The 20,245-nt window shown below is 40.9% G+C and overlaps 4 protein-coding genes across 6 annotated transcripts in view; 2 read left to right on the plus strand and 2 right to left on the minus strand.

Annotated features, from left to right (window-relative positions):
• Positions 1 to 3,139: 3,139 nt before the first annotated feature.
• On the plus strand, positions 3,140 to 7,098 carry LOC129829958 (DNA fragmentation factor subunit beta-like). 2 transcript variants are annotated; one of them, XM_055892016.1, is made up of 7 exons: positions 3,140 to 3,318; positions 3,467 to 3,593; positions 4,671 to 4,856; positions 5,011 to 5,090; positions 5,272 to 5,445; positions 5,649 to 5,749; positions 5,892 to 6,067. In XM_055892016.1, the coding sequence occupies exons 1-7, from the start codon at positions 3,157 to 3,159 to the stop codon at positions 5,974 to 5,976; spliced, it is 915 nt and encodes a 304-aa protein (XP_055747991.1). In that variant the 5' UTR covers positions 3,140 to 3,156; the 3' UTR covers positions 5,977 to 6,067. The 2 variants fall into 2 exon arrangements, with proteins under 2 accessions (XP_055747991.1, XP_055747989.1); XM_055892014.1 differs by having other exon boundaries at positions 3,144 to 3,318; positions 5,906 to 7,098.
• A 2,653-nt stretch (positions 7,099 to 9,751) lies between these two features.
• On the minus strand, positions 9,752 to 12,507 carry LOC129829962 (UPF0688 protein C1orf174-like). Its single transcript, XM_055892022.1, has 4 exons — positions 12,265 to 12,507; positions 11,857 to 11,944; positions 10,667 to 11,038; positions 9,752 to 10,549 (listed from the first exon to the last, which is right to left on the minus strand). Exons 3-4 carry the CDS (start codon positions 11,021 to 11,023, stop codon positions 10,412 to 10,414), a joined length of 495 nt encoding a protein of 164 aa, XP_055747997.1. The 5' UTR covers positions 11,024 to 11,038; positions 11,857 to 11,944; positions 12,265 to 12,507; the 3' UTR covers positions 9,752 to 10,411.
• Positions 12,508 to 12,740: 233 nt separating this feature from the next.
• LOC129829961 (UDP-GlcNAc:betaGal beta-1,3-N-acetylglucosaminyltransferase 7-like) lies at positions 12,741 to 15,679 on the plus strand. Its single transcript, XM_055892021.1, has one exon. It carries the CDS (start codon positions 13,903 to 13,905, stop codon positions 15,148 to 15,150), a length of 1,248 nt encoding a protein of 415 aa, XP_055747996.1. The 5' UTR covers positions 12,741 to 13,902; the 3' UTR covers positions 15,151 to 15,679.
• A 121-nt stretch (positions 15,680 to 15,800) lies between these two features.
• The window catches only part of LOC129829959 (centrosomal protein of 104 kDa-like), a 35,108-nt gene continuing 30,663 nt past the window's right edge, over positions 15,801 to 20,245 (minus strand). For both annotated transcript variants that reach the window (XM_055892018.1, XM_055892017.1), the window contains 2 exons: positions 20,158 to 20,245; positions 15,801 to 17,780 (listed from right to left, as the gene is read on the minus strand). In XM_055892018.1, coding sequence (XP_055747993.1) covers positions 17,635 to 17,780; positions 20,158 to 20,245 — 234 coding nt within the window. In that variant the 3' untranslated portion in view covers positions 15,801 to 17,634. The remainder of the gene's footprint in view (positions 17,781 to 20,157) is intronic.

A 20,245-nucleotide genomic window follows, 5' to 3' on the forward strand; every position in this document is an offset into this window, starting at 1 on the left:
TGATTCCAAGCACCACCCTCCTTTTGAAGCTTCCAGTCTGTTATTCGAACTCAATCAGCATGACAGAGTGATCTCCAGCCTTGTCCTTGTCAATACTCACACCTGTGTTAACAAGAGAATCACTGACATGGTGTCAGCTCGTCCTTTTGTGGCAGGGCTGAAATGCAGTGGAAATGTTTTTGGGGGATTCAGTTCATTTGCATGGCAAAGAGGGACTTTGCAATTAATTGCAATTCATCTGATCACTCTTCATAACATTCTGGAGTATATGCAAATTGCCATCATACAAACTGAGGCAGCAGACTTTGTGAAAATAATATTTTTGTCATTCTCAAAACTTTTGGCCACGACTGTATACCTTAGCAGCGCTTCCCTTCCTTCTTTTTTCTACAACCATATTTGTTTTTTTATTTTACCTTTTGTACTTTAGCTATTTGTACATCGTTATAGCACTGTACGTAGCCATAATATGACATTTCAAATGTCTCTATTCCTTTGAAACTTTTGTGAGTGTAATGTTGACTGATCATTTTTGATTGTTTGTTTATTTCACTTTTGTTTATTATCTATTTAACTTACTTTGGCAATGTAAACATACACTACATGAACAAAAGTAAGTGGACACCTGCTCGTTGAACATTTCATTCCAAATTCATGGGCATTAAAATTTAGTTTGTCCCCCCCTTTGCTGCTATAAAAGCCACCACTCTTTTGGGAAGGCTTTCCACAAGATGTTGGAATTGCTGTGGGGACTTGCTTCCATTCAGCCACAAGAGCAATTGTGAGGTCGGGCACTAATGTTGGGCGATTAGGCCTGACTCGCAGTCGGCATTCCAATTCATCCCAAAGGTGTTCGATGGGGTTGAGGTCAGGGCTCTGTGCAGGCCAGTCATGTTCTTCCACACCAATCTCGACAAACCATTTCTATATGGACTTCGCTTTGTGCACAGGAGCATTGTCATTCTGAAACAAGAAAGGGCCTTCCCCAAACTGGTGCCACAAAGTTGGAAGCACAGAATCGTCTAGAATGTTATTGTACTCTATGCTGTAGTGTGTCCTTTCTTTGCATGTTTCTGCACAATGGTCTTCATAGAAGAAAAGGCACAATACACAAGCATTTTGCTACACCCGAAATAACATCTGCTAAACACGTGTATGTGACCAATACAATTTGATTTGATTTGCCTTCACTGGAACTACGAGGTCTAGCCCGAACCATGAAAAATAGCCACAAACCATTTTTCCTCCTCCACCAAACTTTACAGTTGGCACTATTCATTTGGGCAGGTAGCGTTCTCCTGGCATCCGCCAAACAGATTTGTCTGTCGGACTGCCAGATGGTAAAGCTTGATTCATCACTCCAGAGAATGCGTTTCCACTTTTCAGAGTCCAATGGCGACAAGCTTTACACCACTCCAGCCGGCGATTGGCATTGCTCATGGAGATTTTAGGCTTGTGTGCAGCTGCTCGGCAATGGAAACACATTTCATGAAGCTCCCGACGAACAGTTATTGTGCTGATGTTGCTTCCAGAGGCAGTTTGTGCTACGCACTTAGCGGTCCCGTTCTATGAGCTTGTGTGGCCTATCACTTCGCAGCTAAGCTGTTGTTGCTCCTGGATGTTTACACTTCACAATAAAAGCACTTACAGTTGACCAGGGCAGCTCTAGCAGGGCAGAAATTTGACGAACTGACTTGTTGGAAAGGTGGCATGCTATGACGGTGCCACATTGAAAGTCACTGAGTTCTTCAGTAAGGCCATTCTACTGCCAATGTTTGTCTATGGAGATTGCATGGCTGTGTGCTTAATTTTTTACACCTGTCAGCAATGGGTGTTGCTGAAATAGCCGAATCCACTAATTTGAAGGGGTATCCCCATACTTTTGTATAAATGGTGTATGTTTCTAATGCTAATAAAGCTTTTGAATTGAAAATTGCATAAGAGACGAATGTTCTGAATGGACAACAGTAGTATCAAAAACTGGAACAAAAAGGAAATTGTCTAAAATTAGAGTGGAATATATGTGTGTGAATCATAATGAATCGCATCTTGTTGAGATGCGTTTGTTGAGTAAGGATGCATATGTGGGAAATCCATTTGAGGTGTCGAAAATGGTGAAGAATGCGCTTGGAAAAGTGGAGTCTGTCAGAGTGACCAGGAGTGGTGTTATTGTGATTAAATGTATTTCTGAAGAGCAGAGGAAGATTGCAGTGGGGCTCAGAAGAATCCGGACAACAGAAGTTTTGTATTTTGAACTTCGGAGTAGAGCACCGGTCAACGGAGTCATCTCAGGGGTGACAACAGATGTTCAGGTTGAATACATGAAGAGAATTCCTGGTGTGATTGGTGCCTGGCGTGAATGGAGAAAAATAAGTAAGTCTGTTGGTCCTGTTGTTTTTTGATAAAGATTGTGTGCAGATCTACGCATGTGAAGCTTGGTTATGTAAGATAAGCCGTAAGCTTATCTTACTTTCGTCCCCAAACCACTGTAGTGTAAGACTTGTAAACGATTTGGCCATCTTTCAAGTGTGTGCAGAAGAACAAAGTATACTGAAGAACGGTGTGTAGAAGGGCGACGGTGTTGCAATTGTGGTGGGGATCAGGATCCTGAGTTCCTGAAGTGCCCTTTAAGGGTGAAGGAGATTGAGATGGCAAAAGTTAGAGCTGTCAATCGAATATCTTATGCAGAGGCGATTAAAAGAATTGAGAAAACATGTGATGCTAGTGAAGAAATGGTAGTGGATACACCACAGCCTGTAGTAAATGTTTTCTGCCAGACAAAAGATACCCTGCGTGTTAAAAGGGTGGATTTTGTTGCGTTCATTGCCACAGTTATAAACTATACACCACAAGTCTCAAAGAAGAAACTGGATATTATTGTGGCTGCGGCAGAAAAGTTTTCAGGACTTATGGATTTTTCATCTGAAGACTTGCAACGGGTACTGGTGCCGGAAGACCCACCCTCCCAGGCTCCCCTGTGTAGGGACCAGATCGGTATTATTTTTTAAATGATGGTAATTTGTTACGTTTTTTGGGGAATCCTGTTTCCATCCGGAAATTACATTAAATTGTGTGATCGCCAATATACCATAGAAGAAGATTATTGGATCATTTTACAGCCTGTCCAGTAGTTGGCAGTATGAGTCCTTTCTTTGCATGTTTTTGCACAATGGTCTTCATAGAAGAAAAGGCGCGATGTTTGGACTTTTCAGAAAAAACAAACTTGTCAAAATAAGAAGTCTGAATGAAACTACAAAATATGGGGTAGCTGCAACAAGTCTGAAAGAGCTTCTCAAAAAGGGGAGTAAACTTCTACAGGTACGATTTCGCCCAGTAGTTTAGCAATATTTAGCATATTCTACTGCTACCAGACCGAAACAGCAGGTCTAGATCTGCAATAAGGAAATGGCGATAGTGACAGTTACATTGTTCTTTTGTTGAAATTATGTGAATCATTTTCTTATAGGTTCCACTCGTCGGTTCGCATATTTGCTTGTATGAAGATGGAACAGAATTGTCAGAGGACTATTTCCTAAGTCTTCCAGACAATGCTGAACTTGTCCTTCTTGCCATGGATGAGAGATGGAGCGGATGTGAGTTAAACATTGTAACTGACTGTAAAAAAAACAGTTGGATGAGAGATGGATGAGATGGAGCGGATGTGAGTTAAACATTGTAACTGACTGTAAAAAAAACAGTTAAAACAAACAGTTGTTTGTTAGTTGTTTCCAACTAACCACCTCAGACTTGGTTGCATGCACATTAATATAATGTTGAGACCTACTTTATGTAGCTGTGCATGGTAAATATATGATAACAATACTAATTTAAATATGCACTTCTTCAAATACTTTATGTAGGCAAATAATTGAGTTAATTGATTTGAAAAGGATGGATTAGCCATGCTTTCACTTGTAAGAAGAGCAGTTAACCACACTCACTAATGTGTAGCTTAACTTTACCTGCCAGTGATGCCTGATCTCATAGACTAGACGTAACATAGTAAATGTAAATCCGGGGTACTCAAATTAGTATGATATGTTTGGTATGGTTGCATAAGACAGAAGGTTACTTAAGCAAAAAGTAGGGTGGATAACGTGAACATCTAGCAACCTAAAGGTTGCGTGTTTGAACCTCATCATGGACAGCTTCAGCAACTTTGCGACTACCTTCTACTTTACAATTATTTAGCATGTTAGCTAACCCTTCCCCAAACCCAGTGTTTCCCAGACTTGGTCCTGGGAAACACTGCCCTAACCTTAACCCTTTAACCTAACTACTCATCTTGATTCTAACCCCTAACCTAGCTAACGTTAGCCACTTAGCCAACGTTAGCAACAACAAATTGGAATTAGAAACATATTGTACGAATTGCAATTTGTTACATACAGTATTAATATGAATTTTAATTCGTAACGTATCATACGAAATGGATGATGGACATCCACAAATTAATACATACCATATGAAACGCAACATATCATACTAATTGGAGTGTTACAGATTTACATTTACTATGTTACGTCTACCTCAGAGTCCAGGTTGGCCAGTTAGGCTGTCTGGGCTTCAAACCCAGTTGGTCACATTGGTGCCATGGCTTAGATGTGTAGCTAACTAAAGTTGTTCTGTGAATCAATTTAAATAACAGGTATGATTTGTTATTATTCCAGTTGTCTGTGACATAGGCCGGTTGCTGGACACCGACAGGAACTCAGCTCTTCTGATTGATGCGGCTAAGGGGCTTCTCTCTGACGAGCGGTCTCCAAAGAGACGCAAACTCCTGGGGGAACTAATGCTGCATTTGAAGGACAGCTCTGAGACTGAAAACAGAGAAGATGATGAAGACTGGTTCCAAGGTAAAAAGTCCTCTATCTTGAGATGGAAATAAATCCTGCAGGAAACAATGTGATAGCCTAAAGCAAGATGGAGCAAAGTATAAGACACTTTTTATATTTAGCTGAAACAAACTGTGCCTTTTAAAGTTGCACTCTTCCATTTCTGTGCTTTCAGGAATTGATGTCAGATTTAAGACCAAATCGGCCTACATGAAGTACAACTGTGAGAGCAGGATTCGTGGATACATGAAGGAGGTAAAACTGTATTACTGATGCTTTGGTTTGACACTAAAAGTGGTTGGGACTGTCAAGAAGTGATCCTCAAGGAGTACCTCATTATAACAAATCTACTCCAAATTGTTATCTGCCCTTCTATTTCCTGAGGGGAAATAATATACTTACTCGTTCACTGATTTTATAGTTTGCTTATTCACAGGTGGATAGTTATGCTCAAACAATCCAAAAGCCTAAACTCAAGGAGGAATACAAGAAGACTGCAGAGTCCTTGGTGATGCAGCTGAAGTCTGACAAGTACAATGGCTGCTACTTCAACAGGACGGAGAAGGAACTCAATCGACTATGCACCAAGGATGGATGGTTCTCCTGTCAGGTAACATTTATGAACCTGAAAGTGGCTAGTAATGCAGGATTTGACTAATAAAGCATAAACACAACATAATTAATTATGTGATGTACAATAGTAACAGTCATGATGGAGATGTGAATGGTTACCAACAGTACCAGATCATGTTTGGCTCCATAGCATCCAGTCTTATAGCCTGTGTCCTTCCCCCATCCCTCTCCCTTTCTCAGGGTGCATTTGACCAGGATGAATGTATTTCCCTCCACTCCATCAACCCCTATGGCAACCGAGAGAGCAGGATTCTCTTTAGCACCTGGAACTTGGACCACAGGTGAGTTTAGTGAATAACGGTTATTAATATCATTTAGAATGTCAGGCTCACAATCGTGTTTGAAACAGTATTACAAAAAAGCTTGCTTAATTATCAATTGGAATGTTATGTATGTCCTGTCGGTTATGGATCAAATCTGTAGAAATCTTATCCCAGGATTGAGAAGAAGAGGACGGTCATTCCTGCCCTGGTGGAAGCACTGCAGAACCGCAAAAGCAGCAGCATAAACCTGGACTATTTTTATAAACTGCTGTTCACTCGGGAGAATCTAAAGCTGGTGCATATTGTATGCCACAAGAAAGGTGCCCATGACTTGCTGTGTGATAAAAGAAACATGTACAAATGGGGCAAACGAAAATGATTATAAAGGGAAAACGCTTTTTACATTTCAGGGGAGATGCTTTTTGTAGTGTTTGTTGGTTATTCTTAAACGGATAAAGTACAAGACTTATGACTACTGGTAAATTGAACTAAATGTAATTCTGGGCAGGGAACATTGTTTTCTGCTGCTCTCAGAACAGCTGATTTGTTGATCATTTTGTGCTAGTGATATTAAAAAGCACTCAATTATGAGCCACTGATTGGGTAGTAGTCAATGGGCCAATCCCAAATCGTCCCCTAATCCCTATGCACAGGGTGCATTCAGTGCGATTCAATGCTTGCTACATTGTGTGACGGTTTGTACTGAAAGACACGTGTTCCCAAAATGGTGCTCACCATGTTTCAACAGCCTTTGAGGTAAATGTGTGCCCGTTTGGTGGTTGTGGCCTGATCAATATGGATGTGACTATTTAAAATTTGAAACACGTGAAGCACACACCGTACAATCTTCTTCTGGACCGCCATAATCACAATGTTCTTCAACTGGTCATTCACTACCTTTTTCCGTTGAATTTAAAATGCAAAACACTGTTTTGTTGTACTGAAGGCCCCCCCTCTCCTATCAGATGTCAAGGTGGAGCTATTACCAGATTGATTACACCTGTCAAATACAGTTTTTTTATTTTACCTTTATTTAACAAGGCAAATCAGTTAAGAACAAATTATTATTTTCAATGACGGCCTAGGAACAGTGGGTTAACTGCCTTGTTCAGGGGCAGAATGACAGATTTGTAACTTGTCAGCTCAGGGATCTTGCAACCTTTCGGTTACTAGTCCAACACTCTAACCACTAGGCTACCCTGCCACTCCAACGCATAGAGAATGATTTGTTTGGACATTTTCGTATATATATATATTATACTTTTAATGTGTTCTCAGATTATATTTGGATGTTAAACGTGTATTCTAATTTCATTACTGTTTACACGATAGTTGTGTGGGGGGAACCAATAAAGTATTGAAAGAGAGTTGTCTCAGGTTTGACTATATTGTTTTGGAGTCACGCAGATTTTATTACAGCAGAGCTGTTTACGGCCATAAGCAAACAGGAAAACGCTCATCCAGAGGCGGCGCTCCTAGAGGCCGGGGACTTTAATGCAGGGAAATTTAAATCGATTTTGCAAATCTGACAGTAATTATATCCTCCTGATTCCTGCTTACAATCAAACTAAAGCAGGAAGCACCAGTGACTCGGTCAATAAGAAAGTGGTCAGATGAAGCGGATGCTAAACTACAGGACTGTTTTCCTAGCACAGACTGGAATATGTTCCGGGATTCTTTCGATAGCATTGAGTACACCACATTAGTCACTGGCTTCATCAGTAAGTGCATCGACGACTTCGTCCCCACAGTGACCGTACGTACATACCCCAACCAGAAGCCATGGATTACAGGCATCATCCGCACTGAGCTAAAGGGTAGAGCTGCCGCTTTCAAGGAGCGGGACTCTAACCCGGAAGCTTGTAAGAGCAAAGCGTCAATACAGGACAAAGATTGAATCGTACTACACCGGCTCCGACACTCGTCGGATGTGGCAGGACTTGCAAACTATTACAGACTACAAAGGGAAGCACAGCCGCGAGCTGCCCAATGACGCGAGCATACCAGGCGAGCTAAATAACTTCTATGCTCACTTCGAGGTAAGTAACACTGAAACATGTATGAGAGCATCAGCTGTTCCGGACGACTGTGTGATCACACTCTCTGTAAGAACACTAAAGTATCATGCCTAATTGAATACCAACCCATAGCACTCACGTCTGTAGCCATAAAGTGCTTTGAAAGGCTGGCCATGGCTCACATCAACACCATTATCCCAGAAACCCTAGACCCACTCCAATTTGCATACCACCCCAACAGATCCACAGATGATGCAATCTCTGTTGCACTCAACACTGCCCTTTCCCATCTGGACAAAAGGAACACCTATTTGAGAATGCTATTCATTGACTGCAGCTCAGCATTTAACACCATTGTGCCCTCAAAGCTCATCACTAAGCTAAGGACCCTGGGACTAAACACCTCCCTCTGCAACTGGATCCTGGACTACCTGACGGGCCGCCCCCAGGTGGTAAAGGTAGGTAACAACACATCCGCCTCGCTGATCCTCAACACGGGTTGCCCCTCAGGGGTGCATGCTCAGTCCCCTCCTGTACTCCCTGTTCACCGATGACTGTATGGCCAGGCAAAACTCCAACACCATCATCAAGTTTGCAGATGACAACAGTGGTAGGCTTGATCACCGACAACGATGACACAGCCTAAGGGAGGAGGTCAGAGACCTGGCTGTGTGGTGCCAGGACAACAACCTCTCCCTCATCATGAGGAAGACAAAGGAGATGATGGTGGACTACAGGAAAAGGAAGACCGAGTACACCCCCATTCTCATTGACAGGGGCTGTAGTGGAGCAGGTTGGTATCCACATCACCAACAAACTATCATGGTCCAAACACACTAAGACAGTCCTGAAGAGTGCACAACAAAACCTATTCCCCATCAGGAGATTGAAAAGATTTGGCATGGGTCTTCAGATCCTCAATAGGTTCTGCAGCTGCACCATCGAGAGCGTCTTGACTGGTTGCATCACTGCCTGGTATGGCAACTGCTCGGCCTCCGACTGGAAGGCACTACAGAGGGTAGTGGATATGGCCCAGTACATCACTGGGGCCAAGATTTCTGCCATCCAGGACCTCTATACCAGGCGGTGTCATTGGAAGGCCCAAAAAATTGTCCGACTCCAGCCACCCTAGTCATAGACTGTTCTCTCTGCCACTGCACGGAAAGCTGTAACAGAGCGCCAAGTCTAGGCCCAAAAGGCTTCTACACCCAAGCCATAAGACTCCTGAACAGCTAATCAAAGGGCTACCCAGACCCCTCTTTTACCTCGACTGTTGCCCTCGCACATTGACTCTGTACCGGTACCCCCTGTATATAGCCTCGCTATTGTTATTTTACTGCTGCTGTTTAATTATTTGTAATTTTTATTTTCTATTTAACACTTATTTTTCTTAAAAGTTGAAAATTCAAAAAGTTTACTTGCTCCTTGTATTGGCATTGTAACATTACCTATGTTTAACTTCTACAGTGATTGTCGACATTTACAAAGTTGGCATTGAAAATATACTGAACAGAAATATAAAACATGCAACCATTTCAAAGATTTTACTGAGCAACAGTTCATATAAGGAAATCAGTCAATTGAAAAAAATTCATGTCTAGTCACATGACTGGGCAGGTGTGCAGCCATGCCTACCCACTGGGGAGCCAGGCCCAGCCAATCAGAATGAGTTTCCATTACCCGTTTAGGCAAATTGCAGTCAAACTGGCAACAAGACTTCATTCTCTCCCACCTATCGTTTTCATGTCTCAGGTAGTCCGAGAAAGCCAGAATGGATATAATGCATTAATTGACTAATATTGTGCCAACGTTTCACCACAGTCCACGCCACTGTGAAACTTCGCTCCTGCAGACCAGAAATAATTAAATGGTGAAACTTGCCAGCCAACCAGTTGAAGAAATTGATTTTGCAAGCAGTAGGCATTTAGAATGAAATGTAGCATGGAGCTTATAGTTACATGATGACATCACTTTCCCCATGAACCTTCCAAACCTCAGTCCGTTCTCATTTGTATTCAGCAATCATTTATTTGAAAAACACCATTTCCATCATCATTTGTCACAAAGTTTAAAATCCCAACTGTCGAACAGATATAAATGTTGTAATTTATATGACTTATAAATGTATTATATATATAATTTATAAATGTCTTCAGAAAGTGTTTCCTATTTCTGCTGTTTCCATTACATTCCCATTTTTTGTCGCTACATTGCTTTTGTCTAATAAACCCGGGTCAATGGAAACCTGCCTAAAGACTACAAGATGTATATGTTGCATTCATTCAGTCGTGCTATTACATAGCAATATAAAAACACCAAATAAAAAGATATTACTGTGCATACATACTGACAAGGCAACCAGTAACTTACTAAAAGACATTCAATAAAAATATAACGAGTGCTTACCCTGTACCAATTAAACAATATACACACTATAAACTATAGGTCCTGATAATTGAAAAGCAAGAAGTTACTTTGTTAGTGCAAATAGCTTTTTAAATATCAATACAAATTTAAAAACTTTGGGGTACATGCTGGCAAAAAGTTAACTTGATACCCTCGTTCCATTGAACAAATCCACTTTCCCAGGCTTGTCTGCCATTAGGCTAGTAAAAGGAGATTTTAATCCATCCCATTGATAGGATTTAGTTACTTCTATAAACTAAGTACCACCTATGTCCTCTTGCTGTATGTCTGTGTAGCCCTCTTCTTCTTCACTGTCCTCTTTGGCGTAGTACTGTTGTCTCCGGTGCTCCCTCCTGCTGAAGTTCGAGGAGGCTGCAGATCTCTGTGGACAATCCTACAAGGCAAATGGAAATAACACTATTTGAAATTAGGCCACATACTCCAAACATCAGACCAGTATTTCACCCATCACACCAAGCACATTGGACTTCTTATAAAAATCTCCTCTCACCTGTACAACTTCCATATTTCCGAAGAACTTTTCCACAGGAAGAACCTGGTTACTGTCATCATCAAGGAAGATACTCTTGTCAATCACAACACCCTCTTCAGTTTCGTCACCCTCCATATTCTCTGGTAACACATTTGTTCCGCGGTAATTCAACTCAAATCTCAGACCGTTCTCTTTACCCTCCCACAATTCATCCATGTCTGGTGGTGCGCCACACCGTGTCTTTTCATCCCATTTATAACCGTCACAGATGAGCCTCTCAGAAGTAGTTGTTGACTCCCTACAACCGCCAACCATACAGTCATTCAGGGGAATTTCGGTTTTTGAGTCTTCCATTTTCGTTTTTTTAACATCCATCTTCTTCACTGAACTCTATGAAGGCAAAACAGATTATTAAAAATACTAAAAGGCTTCTATAACACTGATGGACCAGCCAATGCCTAACAGCATTGGAGAAAATATGAAAAAAACTGACCCCTCTGATGCTGTACGTTACATCGTGACGTGTGACTACGTAACGTACAGCGCGCATTTGCAACTCATTTTGTGCCTTAGCCTCTTTCCACCAGGGGTAGCCCTTCTCTCGCAGATTAAAATCATGCTGAACCATATACACTTGTAAGAACGTCATTAGTCTAAATTAATATAATTATTGCTAATATTAAACTAATATTTCATGACTATGCAATTGCATTTTATTGCACGTCATTACTGCGAGCCATCATGACTCAAAACCCGGAACAGCTGCAGTTCACTTGTGAGGCTAACGATAGCGCAGCCCTAAACCCCTCTTCAAATAGGTATGTGATAAGACACTACATAAACTTTACGTTTTATTTACATTTTAAAGTTGATTAGTTGGACAAATCGGGTGAAAACTATTTTGACACAACATATTTCCCCCTTCAAGATCACTTCGTAGCATTCGCTCCCCACCCGCCATTTTTAAAAAGACGCGACGGAGCTCATTGCCTTGTTGAATTATGCAGAGATGGGCATCATGAAGGTCTCGTCATTAATTTAGTTGGAAAGGGGAGAAATTGTGCTTAACAATTGGATTTATATTACAGTTGATCTGGAAGTATTACGTTTAATGGGCGCAAAAATAAGGTCAATTGTAAGGACCAAGGCGATGTACAAAAGTGAGTGAGTTTACGTTATCTACACCGAGAACTAAAAACAACATTCACCTTATCTGAACTCTTCACCTTGAGGTTTAGGTCGCTTGAGGCAACAGCGCACTCCTCCTTTCACCGCTTCAAGTTGCTAACTCGACACCTGAAATGAGTTAACACACTTTGTTAATCAACACAGTTGCACAGACAGTGACTTAGCTAGTTAATAACACTTCTTAGCTGGCTACCGTAACCAACAGATAGTTAGCTAACTACTGCCCCGCTAGCTAACAGACTACCATTAGTCGATGAAAGGACTAAACAGGATTTCCCAAAGACAAACAATTAAATCGCTTGCTAGGTAGCATTTTGTTTTGCTAGGTAGGACAACTTAATCGCTAGCTAAATACTGTTAAATAATAGTATATATTGTGGGAGGTTAACTAGCTAACGTTTGCTAGCTACTAACTCGGACAAACTCACCTGTTTCTTCCTCATTTTCGGAAGTTAGCTACATGTCAGTCACTGAATTGCAATCTTGTTAACAGTCGCTTTTGCACAAATTTCTGTGGGCGTAGCTAGCTAATTCAACCAAAAGAAATGTCGTTCTAAATACAGGTCGTCAGCAAACGGTAAAATCGTCGTGATAAAAAGACACCGTGTTGTTTTCTAATCCGAGTGGTGAATCGAGACAGCGTTCGAATTCTGAAAAATATAGCTACGTCTAGAAGTCACGTGCAGTTCAATCAGAGGTCGAGGTCTCTTTGATGTTGATTGATCAAGAAACAATTGATTCCTTGTGCCAGTCAATGGTGCCTACTAGCTACTGTTTGCCTTTGTTATTTCGACTAAAACTTGAGTGTCGTGTCTTACTGCACTAAATACATGTTTATACAGGGTATAAATAAGGTCGTTTGAGGTGGAAAAACACGACACATTTGACAATTTCCAAAACCGACACACGGGGGTGGTAAAAGCTTGTAATGTATTTCCTCACACAGCCCCAAGGCACCGGTTTCCCCTTTAATCTGTGCTTGGGCGTCTAGAGTTACGCTGATTTTGTCCCTGTGGATCTCTCTTTCTCTTTGTGTGTATGTGTGTGATAAATATATTTTTGTGTTAATGGATGATTGCTGCAAAACAAATGTACCCTATAATTTATAATTACGTTTTCTGAAGATACGTTGATGGGCAATTGTATGTAGGCTGTGATATTATAATGCATATAATAATGCACAATAACCTATTATATAATACAGTATTATTATCATTATAAGACAATACACTGTATTGCTTGATGGCTGATAAATAAATAGCAGGTGCAATCAAATGGACAATATAGCCTCAGCCTTAGTTTTTCAAGTAGCTTATGCCATTAGATATCTAATTTAAAGCCTAAAAGATGAGTGAGCCAACCGGAGACGCAGTCTAGTGAGCCACCTGTGATGTGAAATAAGAAAACTGTATATTGTCACAGATAGGTGTATTGGGGAGAGGAGAAAAAACCCAGTAAGCAAAATAATGTTGAAAATACGTATTTTTCTGACGTCGAAGTTAGGTTAATTTTAGGTTATGAATGAAAGTTCAAAATACATATTTTCCGGAACGGACGAAATCTGAACCAAATATAGACATCTATGATTGGTTCGGACCGGATCAAAAATCAACAACCCGTGGCTGGTCCAGGCCACACCAAAAACATACCAAACAAAGAAGGCCGGTCTGGGCAGGACCCCCAAAAAATATGTACAAAAGAAGTCGGTCCATGCTTAGTGGGAACTGAGTAAGGGGAGAAGCTTGGCAACAGTCACTTTTCAAGACCAGTCCACAATCTCATCGAACAAGTTTTTTTAGTATGATATAGCAGATATTACTTTCCAAGAAATATAGATTCGTCATTTTGTACGCTAAAGGAATAGCATGGTGGCGTCCAGCTACCTACTTTCAAGGTAGCTGGTCACGGGACAGTGAATAGACTCACTAAGATGTAACCAAACTGTAATTTATGCGCAGCTTTCAATTTTTCAAAATTGACACTAATGAATGATGAGATGCTTTAACAATAGGGGTACCTATTCAATTTAAGGATTTCTTATTCATTACACGTTTCGCGCCATAGATATGGATATTTTTTTCAGGAGAAAGAGGGCATTGAAAACTCTCCTGAGCTTGTCTCTAGTTTTTGCGTCTTTATTGATGATCCAAAAGTTCAAGCTTGTGGATAACAGCATCAAGGATGATATGGAGGTTAAACGCATGGAAGACGCCGGTTGGTGTGGACCTGAGTGTGATTTCTACAAAGGAAAAGGCCTATTGAAAAGCAGTTTGGGAAACTACTTGCCGCCTGTTCTTGGTGATGATTTGGATGCGCCACGGGTGAAGGTGTCCAACGCTACTCTGGCTACTTGGGATGTACACGTTATGAACTGCAGTGAAGATTCAGCCGTGAGGAAAAATGATTGGTTTCGACGTTTGGATCCGAGGTTCCACCAATTTGTGTTACACAGACATTGTCGGTATTTCCCAATGTTAATAAATCACCCGGATAAATGCAGGAATGGAGACGTGCACTTGCTCATGGTTGTAAAATCCGTTATAGAGCAGCATGATAGGCGAGAGGCCGTGCGGAATACCTGGGGTAGGGAACAGGCAATTGATGGTAAGAGAATAAAAACGCTGTTTCTTCTAGGAAGCCCTACAAATGGTAAAGACACGAAAAACCTTCAAAAGTTGATTGAGTATGAGGACATTATATATGGAGACATTCTTCAATGGGATTTTATGGACACATTTTTCAACCTCACCTTGAAAGAGGTGAATTTTCTGAAATGGTTTGATATTCACTGCTCCAGTGCCAAGTTTATATTCAAAGGGGATGACGACGTTTTCGTGAATACAAAGAACTTACTGGAACTTATTAGTTTCAAGACTGAGGACCGCAAAGTGCTGAACTTATTTGTTGGGGACACCATATCCAAAGCCATCCCCATCAGAAACCATCAAAGTAAATACTACATCCCCAAAGAGCTGTTTGACAAACCGTACCCACCTTATGTTGGTGGTGGTGGGTTTTTAATGTCCTCACAATTAGCTCAGAGACTGTTTGTGGTTTCGGAGGACTTGGAGCTCTATCCCATTGATGATGTGTTTTTGGGAATGTGCCTCCAGAAGCTACACTTGACTCCAGAGATGCACATAGGTTTTAGGACATTTGGCATCATGAAACGCAGAGTGAGTCCAATGAACAGAGAACCTTGCTTTTTCAAAAACCTCATCGTAGTCCATAAATTGAGTCCTCAGGAGCTATTCAGGATGTGGAGTGTAGTGGAAAATAAGGAGCTGGTTTGTGCCAAAAACACTGCTCCATGATTGTCAAGCTTAAGTCCAGTGTGACAAAGGTTATGCAACAAATATTGTTAAATTGTTAATTGTAATATGTGTATGTAGGCCTAGTAGGACACACCGATGTCACTAAAATATCCAACTAAGAAAGACAATGTGAAAAGAATGACATTCTTTCATTCTCACTGACCTGTTTAATGTTTCACTTTTGTAATGTTTATTGTAATGTCAATAGGTAGGAAAACAAAATTAGTAAGTGTACATGACTTATGTCTATACAAAATTAACCACTTTTTCAGCAAACTGTATGGCAGCATTTAACACTGAACAGCTTTTTTCATGCCAGTTTAGTGCCTTTGATTTTTAAGATTAGGGATGTTTTAGTAACTACAAAGGATACATAAAAATATAATTTAGTAAATGTTTGCCATAGATTGTAGAACAAATATTTAATGACATTTTAAGTCACAACTAGTTTTTGTGTTGATGTTTAACAGATTCATTAAATATGTATTGTTATATCAGTGTTTTAATGTGGCTGAGTGCTGGGTAAGAGTTGAGGGCTTCTGGGTGGATAACAGATACTGTAATTGTTGGTGTAAAATATTGCAACAGGTGTCTTTGAAATACATATTTGGCATCTCAAACTCACCAGACTAAGAGACAACAGCACTGTATAGATTCATTTAACTTTATTTAATCAAACATAGATGTTTCAATCTCTGCACAAAATGTTTGTAAATCAAATATGTACAGTCAATACTGATTGATATGTACTGAAAATCCACAAGGAAAATATACATCAGTGGAGGCTGCTGAGAGGAGGACGGCGCGTAATAATGACTGCAGCGGGGAAAATGGAATGGCATCAAATACATGTAAACCATGTGTTTGATGTATTTGATATCATTCCACTGATTCCGCTCCATCCATTACCACGAGCCTGTCCTCCCAAATGAAGCTGCCACCAGCCTCCTTTGATATACACCTATGTAATTTCCTAAATATGAAAAAGCTGAAAGAGACAAAAATATTGGGATGTAAGAAAATGTCAAATTGTCCTATAATTTGATCAAGATTGGTAACTCAAGGCAAAGGACCAGCAGATAACAATGAAACACACCATATAACATATGAAGCAGTAAAATAGTATTGTCTGCTAAGTGGACACTTTATATTAGTTCCAGTCCACATTGTACTGGTGTAGGGTGTACCTTGGAGATAATTATAACTTGTAGATTTAGGTCAAGATTCACACATTTGGTATAAAATCCCTCTGATTTAGGCTACATATACAAAATACAATAGCATGTTAAGTAACATATGGGAAAAAAATGCACCCCTATAAAAGGGTGCATCTTACCCTATCTAGAAAGTATTATAGTGAACTAAGTGCCTAAGATGTTTCATCAAGTGGGACCATTCTCAAATCTTAGATATTTGGGAAAATTACCACTAACGTACATTACTCCTAAAGAAAAAAGAGAAGGTTTTCTCTCATTTATTTTCTATTTCAATTAGCAATTAAGAATTCCTATTTTACCTGAAATGACTTTTTGGCTAGGCCAAATATCTGTGCTTAGTGTTGATTGTCTAAACCACAGGTGTCAAACTCATTCCACGGGGGGCCGAGTGTCTGCGGGTTTTCGCTCCTCCCTTATACTTGATTGATGAATTAACATCACTAATTAGTTAGGAACTCCCCACACCTGGTTGTCTAGGGCTTTATTGAAAGGAAAAACCAAAAACCTGCAGACACTAGGCCCTCCGTGGAATGAGTTTGACACCCCTGGTCTAAACACTCAAAATATAAAAACACAGATTGAGACAATAAATAGTGTGACAATGTGAAAAGCATGATAAATTCCATTGGCAAGCAAAAGGTGCTATATAATAACTATGTTTCTTACTGTAATTAATTTCCCTACAAAGACACACATTTACACAACTACTGTATCAATGTAAAAAAATATTTGATTAGATTACAAGCCACACAGAGAGACATAAAGAGAAATGTAAACAGATGCCCTGCATAAAGCTTGTTGTAAAGCTACACTCAGGCTGTTATTGGATTTGGAGTAATCAATAAACAGCTTAGTATTATTACTATATTATAATAACTTAGTATGTAGTATACTAATATATAATATTGCAATATCATTCAGTATCCCTCCCTTTTGATTTTAGCCAGATTTTGGTCTCTGTTCTGACGGACTCAGTTGCAAGGGAAATTAATCCAGTCCTCCCTAGTCAGGGTGTCAACATGAAACTGTAGCCCAAAACTGACAAATTTGCTTCCCTCATTTCCTCTCCCATTTGTGTAAGGCGACTACATAGGTTGGGATAAAGCCATATGATTGAAACCTATCATGTCATTTTAGATCAGTGATTGTAAAGGAAGGTATTTTATACTGTTGGGACGGTACCATGGTTCTTCCTCATTCCAAGCATTTGGTCAATCTAGGGTGCTCTTGTGTGAGAAGACTGGGGCAGGGACGGTTGGGTGTGGGTTCACCGTTTGACTGGGGTGAGGCGGCTGGTGTGGGTTCGGCTGGCTCTGGGTGCCAAGGCCGGAATCCTGCTCCCTTTGCCCATTGCCCTGCCCCTACTTCCCACTGACCACACCTGCTTAAGCTTAGCCACACTGCCAGGCTTCCCTGAACACAGGAGAAAAAGAAGAGAATGACTTCCTCCACCATTAGGATGTACTGAGTGTTATTCCCCCCTCAACCACACGCACACACACACACACACACACACAAAATAACCCATAATGACAAATTGAAAACAGGTTTGTAGAAATGTTTGTAAATTTAATAAAAATAAAACAGAAATATCTTATTTAATGTAGTATTCAGACCCCTTGCTATGAAACTCTAAATTGAGCTAAGGTGCATCCTGTTTTAATTGATCATCCTTGAGATGTTTCTACAACTTGATTAGAGTCCACCTGTGGTAAATAAAATTGATTGGACGTGATTTGGAAAGAAAACACCTGTCTAATTAAGGTTCCACAGTTGACAGTCCATGTCAGAGCAAAAACCAAGCCATGAGTTCGAAGGAATTATCCGTAGAGCGCCGAGACAGGATTGTGTCGAGGGACAGATCTGGGGAAGGGTACCAAAAAGATTCTGCAGCATTGAAGGTCCCCAAGAACACAGTGGCCTACATCATTCTTAAATGGAAGAAGTTTGGAACCACCAAGACTCTTCCTCGAGTTGGCCGCCTGGCCAAACTGAGCAATCGGGGTGAGAAGGGATGGTCACTGACAGAATTCCAGAGTTCCTCTGTTGAAATGGTTGTCCTTCTGGAAGGTTCTCCCATCTCTGCAGCACTCCACCAATCAGGCCTTTATGGTAGAGTGGTCAGACAGAAGCCACTCCTCAGTAAAAGGCACATGACAGCCCGCTTGGAGTTTGCAAAAAGGCACCTAAAGGACTCTCAGACTATGAGAAACATGATTCTCTGGTCTGATGAAACCAAGATTGAACTCTTTGTCCTGAATGCCAAGTGTCTCATCTGGAGGAAACTTGGCATCATCCTTACGGCGAAGCATGGTGGTGGCAGCATCATGCTGTGGGGATGTTTTTCAGCGGCAGGGACTGGGAGAATAGTCAGGATCAAGGAAAAGATGAACAGAGCAAAGTACAGAGAGATCCTTGATGAAAACCTACTCCAGAGAGCTCAGGACCTCTTACTGGGGCAAAGGTTCACCTTCCAACAGGACAACGGCCCTAAGCACACCCCCAAGACAACGCCGGAGTGGCTTTGGGACAAGTCTCTGAATGTCCTTGAGTGGCCCAGCCAGAGCCCGGACTTGAACTCGATCAAACATCTCTGGAGAGACCTGAAAATAGCTGTGCAGCGATGCTCCCCGTCCAACCTGACAGAGCTTGAGGATCTGCAGAGAAGAATGGGAGAAACTCCCCAAATACAGGTTTGCCAAGGTTGTAGCGTCATACCCAAGAAGACTTGAGGTTGTAATTGCTGCCAAAAGGTGCTACAACAAAGTACTGAGTAAAGGGTCTGAATACATTGTTTTATACATTTACAAACATTTCTGAAAACCTGTTTTTGTTTTTGTCATTATGGGGTATTGTGTGTAGATTGAGGGGGAAAAAATGAACCAATTTTAGAATAAGGCTGTAACGTAACAAAATGTGGAAAAAGTCAAGGGGTCTGAACACTTTCCGAATGCACTGTAGGTCTAAAAAGGGCCTAAAACGGCCAAATGTCATCATGATTTAAAAAATAAAAAGTGATACAAAATGTAAAAGCATGCCAAACATCTTTCCTCCCAATGAAGTTTCTATGTGATAATTGCCAGAACAATCTGATAGCCAAAATATTTTCAGTCTGGAATTGCCTTGTGTGTACTGTATACAGGTAAACTGCAAGGCAAGAAGGTTGTACAGTGTTTGAATGCTGTGTGTGTGTACATGTTTGCAGAATGTGCATCACAGGAGATTGGTGGCACCTTAATTGGGTAAGACAGGCTCCTGGTAATGGCTGGAGTGTAATAGTATAAAATACAGCAAACGTTTGATGCCATTCCATTTACTCCATTCCAGCCATTATTATGAGCCGTCCTCCCCTCAGCAGCCTCCACTGACGGGCATGCATGTATGCGCACACAAAGGACAGAGGAAAAAACATGAAAGTTCCTGTGATGGCAAAGGTCAGGAAAGGACAAATTAAAACAAAAAATAAACTTTCAGTGAAAGGATATAAACAGACAATTCGTAACCAATGACCTATCACTTGAGCACATACTGTACTGATCATTCACATGCACTCATTGGTTTTGCATTTTGAAAGCATTACTGCCCTTTTCAGTTTTTATGAATTCACAAGAATGCAAAACACATTATTTACTATACAACAAATTGACATTTCAATGCACCTCTCGGCATGAGACTGGAACACAGCTCTATATTTGACCAATATGCAGCATGGGCCCTTTCCATGGGTCTAACACTACCCCCCCCCCAGGCTTGGGTGGGGGGGGGTTAAGTGGGTGTATGAATGACTTACCTTGTGCCAGCTGGGCTCTCTGCAATACCGCAGTCCTCCGTGAGTTCTGTTTACAGCCCTCTCGGCCCATGAGGTGAGCCTTCCAGGC

Source organism: Salvelinus fontinalis, chromosome 31 (genome assembly GCF_029448725.1).
Source record: "Salvelinus fontinalis isolate EN_2023a chromosome 31, ASM2944872v1, whole genome shotgun sequence".
NCBI lineage: Eukaryota > Metazoa > Chordata > Actinopteri > Salmoniformes > Salmonidae > Salvelinus > Salvelinus fontinalis.

Excerpts from the sequence above, each read along its gene's own strand:
- LOC129829962 (XM_055892022.1), bottom strand. The coding sequence starts at position 11,023 with ATGGATGTTAAAAAAACGAAAATGGAAGACTCAAAAACCGAAATTCCC. Across the intron at positions 10,550-10,666 it reads GAAATATGGAAGTTGTACAG|GATTGTCCACAGAGATCTGC; the intron begins GTGAGAGGAGAT and ends TTTGCCTTGTAG.
- LOC129829961 (XM_055892021.1), top strand. The coding sequence starts at position 13,903 with ATGGATATTTTTTTCAGGAGAAAGAGGGCATTGAAAACTCTCCTGAGC.
- LOC129829958 (XM_055892014.1), top strand. The coding sequence starts at position 3,157 with ATGTTTTTGCACAATGGTCTTCATAGAAGAAAAGGCGCGATGTTTGGA. Across the intron at positions 3,594-4,670 it reads GGATGAGAGATGGAGCGGAT|TTGTCTGTGACATAGGCCGG; the intron begins GTGAGTTAAACA and ends TTATTATTCCAG. Across the intron at positions 5,091-5,271 it reads TTCGTGGATACATGAAGGAG|GTGGATAGTTATGCTCAAAC; the intron begins GTAAAACTGTAT and ends GCTTATTCACAG.